General features: G+C 40.2%; 1 protein-coding gene across 2 annotated transcripts in view; it reads right to left on the bottom strand.

Moving 5' to 3' along the window:
* The window catches only part of npm1b (nucleophosmin 1b), a 45,642-nt gene that overhangs the window by 16,004 nt on the left and 17,327 nt on the right, over nt 1-12,311 (bottom strand). The window contains exon 8 of one of the 2 annotated variants that reach the window (XM_079838349.1): nt 6,695-6,778. In XM_079838349.1, coding sequence (XP_079694475.1) covers nt 6,695-6,778 — 84 coding nt within the window. Of the gene's footprint in view, nt 1-6,694; nt 6,791-12,311 lie in introns of both variants that reach the window. The other variant, XM_079838350.1, reaches the window with a different exon arrangement.

Here is a 12,311-nt window from a genome sequence, read left to right as displayed (position 1 = left end):
AGAAATGCAGATGAGTACACAGATCATTATGTTGAAAAGAGGTAGTCAAGTGACTAAGCACAATTCACTTTTTTAAACAACAGCTGGGCGAATCTGAAATCAGACAAAGTGGATTTTATATGAAAAAAAAAAAGATAAAAATGCCAGAAATCAGTTTTCCATAGTTCTGGAGGAACTTTCCCCAGGAACTAGGGACTTTGGAGTGGTACTCCAGGGTATAAAATTAAGTTCCGGGTAAAAAATTCCCCCTCAGAAAGTCCCTGTCCCGATGTAATCCTTTTTTTAAAGGTCAGGAACTTTCGGGGGTGGGACTCGGGCGATGAACATGCGGATTGGTTGACTCCACGCAGCATTTTATTTCATCCACCATTTTTAAAAGTCGTTGTTTGCTATTTGAATTATATGCTCCACTTATATGTGGAGGACGAAATCCAGCGGGAACTGGAAAGTGGACTAATTTGCCTAATCTTCACAGTACTTCAGACCGCGATGGATACACAGACAGCAACAGGTTTGGAGGAAAAACGATCCTGGGACAAATTGTTCTGGGTAATTTCGGTAGAAACAGGACTGTTGGGTAAACTTTCACCATACGATGGTCAATGAACAGCCTGTGTGCGTTATGGCTGACCTTGACTAACAAAACAAAACCAACTGGACTTTATGTATGGACATTCGTGTATACTTTATGACAGCCATTCACAGATGAAGACATCTTACAGTCATGTCCCATACTATTGTACTAAACTTGCTTCTACATGCAAACACAGTCTTACGAAGCATTCCACAACTGTTCGAGCGTGTCATTGGGAAATGCATGCGATTTCTCTTCATGCATTCATACAGATATACAGCACTGTGTTGGGAGAATGTAATGAGCCAGCCACACTTTAATGACAGAGCACTCGGTTTCCGCTCGCCTCATGGCCTGCAGGGGCACCCAGCAGCTCCAAGCCTTAATGATTTCTAATGGCAGAGGTGTGGCAACCGGAAACAAGGGAGTGGAGAAGGACGAGTAGGAGTGGCCGACCGGAAGCAGAAGTGCAAAAAAGAGTTTGAGAAAGATGGGAGGATGTCTGCTTGACTGTCTAATCTCGTCAGGTGTTTTAACAACCACCGTCTTGCACCAGAACGTAGCCATTATGGAATTAGCCAAATGTGGGTGCGCACACACACACACACACACACACACAAACACAGCCCCCCGGGTGTTTTTATAACAGTAGGTAATTAGCACTCCTCAAGTTAGGCATCTAAGATGCTAATAACATGCTTACGGAGTCTTACATTGTTAGGTCAAGTGAACTGCTAGCGGGAGCGATGGGAAACTCATTTAGACATTATGTGGGTGCTTACGTGTTAAAGGTGGTCCGGGTTTGAATGCCAAAACCAAAGGTCACCCTGTAAAGGTATAAACCTGTCCTGAGGGTGTGTGTTCCAGGGGTCAGAGGACAGACAAATTTAGTGGTGAAAGTTCAGTCTCGCTTTTGTTTGTCACCTGTCTGTCTTGTCACCCGCAAAAACTTGCCGCTTAGTAATTGGTCATCGGGTATGTGCAAACACGCTGGGATGTTTGAAAGGCAAAGCTTGATGGACATTTACAAGCAGATTTCAGTCTGGTAATTCTTCGAGCACCAATAGAGCGCAACAGTGACCGCCCACTTTTTAATCACCATTCATTTTCACCATATAGGCATTTAAAAAGCTCTGTGATGAATTAAAATTAAAACTATTTATCAAAAATGTGTTATCAAGTATTTTGGAATTCAGAATAAGAACAAATGAACAAGTCTGTGTCTGTCTTTAATAAGGTAACAAACTTCCCTTCCCTTAGAACACTGCGAATGTAATTGAATCAGAAACTACGTTGGTACAATATACTGACTACAACACTAGTTAGCCAATGATTACATGTATTATTTGAACTCATTTTATTTGAATTTATTCAATAATCTCTTCTCTTTGCTGTACTGGTTTTACTATATGAATAGCGTAGGGGAATGACGTTGAAGAGAAGAAATTGTTATTATTTTGGGGGGGTTTTGTGCACAAAAAGTATTCTCGTCGCTTCATAAAATTAAGGTTGAACCACTGTAGTCACATGGGTTATTTTAAAAAATCTTTACTACCTTTCTGGACCTTGAAAGTTGCATTGACGTTGCTGCCTATGGATGTTTAAGAAAGCTCTCGGATTTCATCAAATCGTAATTTTTCAGCAGGTTTCACCAAGTCAAATTTAAGCCTTTTTGAGACCTTTTTAAGACCGTTATGAATTAAATTTAAAACCTATAAAAGGAAATGCAATCACAAAATTACTTGCAAAGTAAATACATTTCATTCAAATTGAATAAATCGATAAATTTGCACTTCCTCGTAGCTCAAACCCACCAGGATTTTGCAAATTTTTGGGGGGTGATTTTTTAGATCAAAAATACTGAATTTGTGGTGGTAATTTCCAGAAATTTGCATTTGCATTTACCATATTATGTATTATGTTAGATGCACACTAGTCACACATGACAATAGAACAAACAAAATACATAAATCTTGTTTATTTTGGTTTAGGAATAATGCAGGATCTCAAAAAAATGCATGTTGATTTTCCGTTGCATTTAATAATCGCAGAAACATGAAAAACTATTAGCTGAAGAATAAAATCCGTTTTATGTGACTGTGGTACAATCTGAAAGAGACTCCAATAGCACGAAAGCTGATTGGCTACAATATAAGCGGCATGTTGGTCTCATTTGTAGTCGTAATACAGCGAATTATATTTGGACGTGCGAAAGAAAGAACTACCAATAAAATAAATAAAATAAAATAAAACATTCTAAAGTGCTGCAGGATTTCATTGAGCATTACAAGTAGAGTTTCATGGACGTAGGAAAATTAAGACCGGTTTAAAATGATTTAAGACCTAAAACAGAATACTTAAGACTTTTTAAGGCCTAAAATGTAGATTTTGAAATTCTAGACTTATTCAGACTTTTTAAGACCCTGCGGAAACCCTGGGAACGAAATGAGGGTGAGTAATTAATGACAGCATTTTCATTTTTGGGTGAACTAACCCTTTAAGAACAAATGGTGCAACCAAATAAAGTACAGAGTTAGTTACAAACTAGCTAGTAGGACTTTATGTTGCAATTTAAGTAAGAACTTACAAATGGTTGGTGCAACCCTACACTGGTTGTTCCATTTAAGAATTATGTAAAATTGCCTCTTTGCAGCCTTTCCCAGATCCAGATTTGTGAGTTCTGCAGCCAGTTCTTTTGACCACATGGCTTGATTTTTGCTCTGATATGCTTTTCAGCCATTAGACTTTATATAGACAAGTGTGTGTCTTTCCAAATCATGTTTAATCAACTGAATTTGCCACAAATTACTGTGTAATAATCAATGTGTAGAAACATCTCAAAGATGATCCAGAGAAATGGGATGCACCTGAGCTAAATTTCAAAGCAAAGGGTATGAATACTTATATTATCTATGTGATATCCAATTTCTTTTTAATTGATTTGGGTTGGATTGATGTGAAAAAAATTGTTAATGGTAATTTAAAGCACTTTAGGAAATGGATGCAACACTACTACTGTTCAAATGTTTTGCAGTTTCTTTTTTTTTTTTGAAAGAACGGTTAAGCAAAAATGCATTACATTGATCAAAAGAGACAAATTAAAAAAATTACACAAAAAAAATCTGAATTATGTTCTTTAGAACTGTTTGTTGTTCACAGGATCCTTAAGAAAATAATCAATATCTTCATGGTTCCATAAAAATATGAAGCACATATGAAGTACATGGCTGCACATCCATGATGTGAATCTCCAATTCCACAACATCCCAAATGTGCTCTATTGGATTGAGATCTGGTGACTTTGGAGGTCATTTGAGTTTAGTAAACTCCTCGTCATGTTCAAGAAACTCGTTTGCGATGATTTGAGCTTTGTGACACGGCACATTCACCTGCTGGAAGTAGCCACCAGAAGATGGGTACACTGTGGTCATAAAGGGATGGACAATACTCAGCTAAGCTGAGCCATTTAAAATATGCTCAATTGGTAATAAGAGGCTTAAAGTGTGCCAAGAAAATAACCATAGAGATGGGTGCTCGTGAAAATCCCAGTAGATCAGCAGTTTCTAAAACACTCAGACCAGCCCGTCTGGCACCAACAACCATGCCACAATCAAAGTCACCTTTCTTCCCAATTCTGAAGCTCAGTTTGAACTCCTGCAGATTGTCTTGACCATGTCTACATGCCTAAATGAGTTGCTGCCATGTGATTGGTTGATTAGATATTTGCATTAATGAGCAGTTGAGTGCATGTATACACTCACCTAAAGGATTATTAGGAACACCTGTTCAATTTCTCATTAATGCAATTATCTAATCAACCAATCACATGGCATTTGCTTCAATGCATTTAGGGGTGTGGTCCTGGTCAAGAGAATCTCCTGAACTCCAAACTGAATGTCAGAATGGGAAAGAAAGGTGATTTAAGCAATTTTGAGCGTGGCATGGTTGTTGGTGCCAGACGGGCCGGTCTGAGTATTTCACAATCTGCTCAATTACTGGGATTTTCACGCACAACAATTTCTAGGGTTTACAAAGAATTGTGTGAAAAGGGAAAAACATCCAGTATGCGGCAGTCCTGTGGGCGAAAATGCCTTGTTGATGCAAGAGGTCAGAGGAGAATGGGCCGACTGATTCAAGCTGATAGAAGAGCAACTTTGACTGAAATAACCACTTGTTACAACCGAGGTATGCAGTAAAGCATTTGTGAAGCCACAACACGCACAACCTTGAGGCGGATGGGCTACAACAGCAGAAGACCCCACCGGGTACCACTCATCTCCACTACAAATAGGAAAAAGAGGCTACAATTTGCACGAGCTCACCAAAATTGGACAGTTGAAGACTGGAAAAATGTTGCCTGGTCTGATGAGTCTCAATTTCTGTTGAGACATTCAGATGGTAGAGTCAGAATTTGACAATCAAACCGTCTCCATTAACTTTGCATTGCGTGAAGCGGCCTTTTTGTCATTTCGGACTTATAAAAAAAAACTGAAAAATGTTTAAAAGCTGATTTTATAAGTACAAAAAAGTGGATTCAGGCCATTGAGACAGCGCGCGGGTCATATTACACTGAGAACTACGACGACTAGAGGGGAACGTAATCAGCGACAGTAAATATAATATATAAAACGGACATTTGGATATTTGACTTAACAGTGACAAAATGTTTACTGCACACATAGACATATTGAGGCATACTGAGTGTCAGGATCCCAAAATTTCCCCATTCTTCCTGCTGAAGCTTCACTTCGTATTGCCTGTATCCACTTTTATCTTCTTAAACGCTCGTTTTTTTGAGTCGACAGCTTATAAAAACTTATTTCTGTGTTGTTTAGCTTGTTTGCTGTACACCTTGTCACATATCAGCTTTTAGACATTGTTCTGTTTTGTGTTATAAGTCCGAAATGACAATGAGGCAGCCTCACGCAATGCAAAGTCAATGGAGAGCGTTGGATTGTTTTCCCCCCCGGTGTGGGCGTGGCCTAAATACGCTCTGTCTCTATGGTGTTCCTAATAATCCTTTAGGTGAGTGTATATATATATATATACAAATATTTTTACTACCCAATAGTTGCGCTCAACTTCTCTCTCAAGTTCACACTGTTCTTTTGTTCCGTCTGGGTGACCGTTACCCTCTGTGCATGTCTTTGAAGAGCCCACACTATGCGTATCGCTCCTGTGTCTTTATGATTCATCACCACAATTACGGTAAAAAAAATCAACATCAAAGAAATCTCAACCCCACACAACTGCGTGTGCACCGGTCAAAGGAGGAAAAAATGTGATTAGAAGAAAAGTCTGGTGAATGCATTTCAGGCACCAAACATCGGTCACCCTGCCAGAAGGCCGTGGCTTTGAGAGTAGTTTGTTGTTTTAAAGCAGACCACAAATGACCCTTCAAATTGGACGTTTTTGGGATTGTTGCCACCAGCAGCTAGTTAAGAGTGCTTCACCATTTCCTTGCATGGGAAAATACGACGTCCCTTTTCCGTGATCCTGTCAAGATGTTTTCTCTAATACGCTTGATTATTAAAAGTGTATTAAGTGCATTCACTCCAAAAAAAGATACTGAAATAATGGCTTTGGGATCATCGTGTCCTCCCAAGACTGGGCGGTTTTCAGCTAATCACAGCTGGAGTTTTGAATGCTGTTGCACACATTTATCTTTAGGGGTACTGCTGGTCTAATTCACATTTTGCTTTTGGCGGTGTTGGTTGATCGTAAACAAAGACAGGCTGTCTCATTATCCTTTGGTTTTCTCTGTGAAGCTGCCATGTCGTCTGCGTTCTAAACTGCACCTGGACGTTTGGTAAGAATTACCTCTGGCATCCAACGGTAGACCTTGGCTTTTGGTTGGCACGGCTTGGCAATTTAAGAATGGGATGTGGACTGAATACCATAACCTGAAACCCAGACGGCTCCTGACCCAAATGAACTTATCCTGAAGTAGATCTGGGCAGTATGACGGTGTATATACTGTATGACTGTAGAAATGTCTTTGAATGTACATCAAAACTTGTTCTTGAGAAAAAAAACTTTTGTGATATTACACCATTACTATGAAATAAAATGACTCCTACTCCTACTTTTTACAAAGTAAATAACTTTAAAAAAACGTACCTGAGTTTGGGGCTTCCCTGATGTCACCGCTTTCTTGTCTGGAGAGCCGTTCTGCTTATCTGCACTTTTCTTCTTCTCTGGGGTCTGGAAAAATGACAGAGAGAAAGACATTGCAATCCCAGGTTAAAATGAGCAGAGAAAATATTTAACACGTGTCAAAGACTCCAAGCTCCAGTCTCCTGTCATGCTCGGTGTTAGAATCATAAAAGCGGATAATGTTTGTGAATTGAGTGATTCTGACGGCTTTACTCTTCAGTGATGTAACACAATACGCTTCTCGGATGTTTTTTTCAGTCAGGCTGTCAGAGAGCCGTGATGAAAGAGAGCAGTAATTTGTAGAAAGCGTAGCCTGTTTAGTCACGGCCTGAAGGGACCGCGGGACACTGTCATAGCTCTAGAACTCTATACAGTGCAGGAAAATAAAGACAAGAAAACAAAATGATGAAATAAAGAAATCTGGATGGGAGAGTTTACACTTTCCATGAACCTTGAATATGTATGTGTGTATGTGTATACATAGATATGCCTTACAGCTCTCTCACACACACACACACACATATATATGTTTGTTCAGCACATCCTACAGATGCTCGATTGGATTGAGATCTGGGGAATTTTGAGGCCAAGTCAACACCTCAAACTCGTTGTTGTGCTCCTCAAACCATTCCTGAAGCATTTGTGCTTTGTGGCGGCGCATTATCTGCTGAAAGAGCCACAGCCACCAGGGAATACCGTTTCCATGAAAGGCTGGACATGGTCTCAACAATGCTTAGGTAGGTGGGACGTGTCAAAGTAACATCCACATGGATGGCAGGACCCAAGGTTTCCCAGCAGAACATTCCCAAAGCATCACTGCCTCCGCCGGCTTGCCTTCTTCCCATAATGCACCTGGTGCCATGTGTTCCCCAGGTAAGCGACGCAAACACACCAGGCCATCCACGTGATGTAAAAGAAAATAAGATTCATCAGACCAGGCCACCTTCTTCCATTGCACCGTGGTCCAGATCTGATGCTCACGTGCCACTATTGGTACTTTTGGCGGTGGACAGGAACATGCTGGCCATGGGCACCCTGACTGGTCTGCGGCTGTGCCGCCCCATACACAACAAACTGAGATGCACTGTGTATTCTGACACCTTTCTATCAGAACCAGCATTAATTTCTTAAGCAATTTGAGCTCCAGTAGCTCGTCTGTTTGATCGGACCACACGGGCCAGCCTTCACTCCCCACGTGCATCAATGAGCCTCGGCCGCCCATGACCCTGTCGCCGGTTCTCCACTGTTCCCTCCTTGGAGCACTTTTGATAGATTCATTCAAACAGTCCAAAACAACGATAATGTAGAGAAGGCCAGAGAGAATAGAGACTCACATTGCGTTTTCAGTGAATTATTCATTCCAGTGTGTGCTTTGCTTTAAAACACAAGCTCTGTCGTATTCTGCGATCGTTTCTGAAGAGCGTTGGTGACGTACAGGAGTCGTACAGTAAGCACTTGAGAGTCTTTTATTTTGATGTAAAAACAGACCGTGTGTGTGCGAGCTCTCGATCTCTGATCGCACTGCATTTATGTACAGAAACACAGTACATTTGCGTTGTTTCCACACACACTCAGGAAGGAAAATGTTTGATTTGTCATATGTACGTTGTTGTGTTTAGTAATCGTAGGTTAATGCAGTCAAAGCGGTTGATTTAGTTTCCGTGTGGTACTGTTAGGTATCGCAGCTTGACTCGTCTAAAATGAAAACCGTCTCGTTGTTGTTGGTCTGTACACATACTATACACTGTGAATTCTGTAAAGTTTTTTTATGTAATGTTTTTTTCATCGGTGCTTAGGTGTGTATACATTTATTATATAATATAACTATATGGCCTGATATTTGGTTATTTGGTGTCATTTTGGTGTCTCCAATGATCCTTGAAGTTTGCAGAAAATACAGTTTTATGAGAATCACCCTTCAATCTGATTGTTTACTATATATTGCAAATTATGACAAAATGTATGTGTTTAATGAGATAAATGGCATGTGCTTCATTTCACAATAAATGTGTGATTAATCGTGATTAATCGCACAACAAAATTGAGATTAATTGCAATTTTAAAAAAATTTCTATTGACAGCCCTAATATATATATATATGCATCATGCCTTGTAACTGCAAATTGTCTTATAACTAATTATATGGTTATAATTATTCACAGGAACAAAGTTATAGTACATAATAACAAAAGAGACGGATTTATAATGTGCAATTTGAACACTAGCATACTTTAATAATGGCTTATATACAAGGTTCATAGTATAACCAATTTAATAACCAATTTAAAGGCCTGATGGGACAGAGGTAGAGCTCGAGACGGCTAAAGAAAGAGAGAGTGAGAGATTGAAAAGCTGTTAGAAGAGAAGAAAGCATTCAGGACGGAGGGATCAGAGGGGATGTGGAGTGTGTGACAGAAGTGCTCGTCTGTCGTTCCCCCTCAGGGCAGGAATCAGTCCTCACAGTGCAGGTATGTACCCGCTTTGATCTCTAAACACACATACAAAAACACACTGTCACGCTCTCTCAAACATTTAAATACACAGCAGGGTTATTGGGTTTTATTAGGGTTGTCAGTTTGAGTTGAGTTCCTGAGTTTTAATGGTGCATAAATAGTTTCAATTGTAATTTTAACTACACTACTGTTCAAAAGCTTGGATTCAGAAAGATTTATGTTTTTGATTGAAGTTCTTTAATGGGCACGGTTTACACCTGGTATTAAGATGCGTTTTGGTCGATCGGATCACAAGTGGACAACGCTAAACACAGGTGTAAATGGGGTCTAAAACGTTTAGAGCTTGTCCACTTTCGGCCACTTCCAGAGGAAGTCAAAAACGCATTCAACTGGATTGCTTTCGTAGTGTAAACGCTCATGTGGTCAAATGCGTTTGAACAGACACAAAAGAGCACCTACTCTCCGCCTACTGACCTAACGCGTAAACATTATGGGACGCGCGCTAGCTAGACGGGATTTAAAGGTCCCATGGCATGAAATTTTCATTTTATGAGGTATTTCAACATTAATATGAGTTCCCCTAGCCTGAATATTGTCCCCAAGTGGATAGAAATGTTGATCGGTGTAAACCCGAGTTCTGGCTGTCTCTCTCTGCCTTTGAGAAAATGACAGGCCAGACGAGCCAATCCTGAAGTCTCCTGGTTTGACGTCCAAGCAGGAACGGTTACCTCCCTTTCCCCCGCCCAGAGAATCTGCCACACCCATGCAAACACTCAAGATCATTAACGTTACTTGTGAACGAGTGAACACTGGCAGTTTCTCAGTGTTTGGATGTACAAATGAAAACAGAAGTCTTTCTTCAGTTCCTTCTGATCTGTGATCATTGATTTCTTATGTGTAGCTTATTATTTATTATTTGTGGACACGCAGCGGCTTCTCTCTCTCCCGACAGAACGGTGTTTTCGTGTTTTCTATCTTGTGAGTCAGTGTTTTTGTACGTCCTTGTTGCGTCTATCTGTTCTAAAATGTGCATAGAGTCTTTTCTGTTTAACATCAGCAGTCACATCTTTAGAGATAAACTTCACGCACGCCGAAGCTCGGCCTCCAACATCCCCGACCCCCAGTACTGCATCTGGCCCACAGCGGAGGCACCAAACGCGGCGTGAGATTAAGCAGATCTTTTAAGCCAGCTTTCCCCACAATAAACTGGATTACATTCGATTACAGCTGTTGTGTCTTTGTTTGCGCTGTGTAACGTTACTCAATGCGCGTCAATGACGCTATTCATATGATTGGAACATATCTAGAAATAATGCTATACTCAACACTTACTAACTCGTTCATCTCGCTGTAATGGTACATTGCATGTGTTACAAAGTTGGTAGAATAATGATGAAGAGGACTCGGTGTGACTGGGACTCGTGTTTATTCAGAACTCTCAGATACAAACACAATAAACTCGCGCTGACTGACAGCGCTCTCATAACTCAGTAGTTACTATAAATAACTTTGTTAGCAATCGCTCCGTCTCCGTGATGTCCGGTTCGCGAACGAATCATTCTTTTGAATCGGTTCTTTTTAGTGAACCGAACCAGTTCACCAAATCGGACTGAATCGTTCTAAACGGTTCGCGTCTCGAGTCAGCGCTGATCCATAATTTACTAAAGTTACTAACTTTCTGACATGAGTGACAGCCCCTCCGACTAGAAATAAACTAATAACCTGAAGTATATGCTAGTAACTACAACAGTTCACCCTGAACTGAGACATGCTGAGAGAACTGATGAGAAGTGAACACAGGTCCATCCGTCTCTCTGGCAGACTCGTGCCTGCTCGTGCCTCGTTAAACCACACCCCCTCCGCTCATTTAAAATGCAAAGATGTCAGCCAATCACAACAGTGGGCGTTTTTACTGAAGTCTCACAGCAGACACGCCTCTTGAAGCAGGGCATTCAGCCACAGGGCAAACAGCAGTATAGAAAAAATGCCTTTTATTTCTAAATTATGACATTTTATGATGTAAAAATCATACTAATAATATAAGTACACCTCAGAAAACACTATAAAATAATAGAAAAATGCCATGCCATGGGACCTTTAAACTTTTGTCTGAAGACCTAAGTTTGGTCTGAAGACGAAAAACATACCAAGCACAACGTTCCCTCGCCATTCCTGATTTCTAAGACACAGTCACAGCGTTCGGTGTGGTCTTGCGGCTTTCCTTATGTTTTCTGTCATCTCCGGTTTTATTTAAATGTAAATTACACACGCTTATTGTGTCTCCATACATTTTCCCGCCTATAGACCCTCCCCTCGAAGAAATCAGGACAGAATTGGTTGAAAGTGGACAAAATAGACAGATTATCTATATTTGTTGTTTTATAATATTTCGTTTGTACCTTTGAAAAAACCTGTCTGATGTGGTTCTTAGCCCAAATACACCAATAGTCAAAAGTCTGGGTTTCAAGGTTAAAAAACTAAACATATTGGTATTTAATTTTTGGACATTTGGAACAGGTTTTTTTTTTTTTATCAAATTATTTAAAGCTGCTGTCCATAACTGTTCAAGATTTACAAAAATTATATAATGAGAATGTACAACATGCATCCATTTTCCAAACCGTGTATTTGTCTTACCCTGAATCATTACGGTACACTTATAATAAGTGTTTATATTGGGACTACTTCAGGCCGGTCTGGTAGGAACCGCTGCGGAGGAGCACAGTCGATCCCTGCGTGACTTGCCATAGACATAAACAGAGAGAAGTAGCTCCTGCTACAATGTTCTTCCGCAAGACGCATACAATTCTGTTTATTAACCGCTAGAGCGCAAAAAGTTACGGACTGCAGCTTTAAAGCATTTTTAACTGATAGTTTCCGTAATTTCTTTATATCAGATTCTTCACATCAGATAAAGAGCCACATGTTAAAGAGGTAGAGGGAGAGAAAGAGAGCCAGTGATGGGTAGAGAGGTGAAGTCATACTGTCTGTGAAGCTTCCCAGTATACGTGTGATCATTATGCTCCAGACAGAAAGAAGGTATATATGAAAACAGACAGACGAGGAAAGGATGCAAACCAGGCATGATAAAGATGATAGAAGACAATGAGGTTTTATAAATGTGACAT

This window comes from Gobio gobio (assembly GCF_949357685.1).
Source record: "Gobio gobio genome assembly, chromosome: 16".
Lineage (NCBI taxonomy): Eukaryota > Metazoa > Chordata > Actinopteri > Cypriniformes > Gobionidae > Gobio > Gobio gobio.
This window is presented reverse-complemented; position numbering and strand designations above follow the sequence as displayed.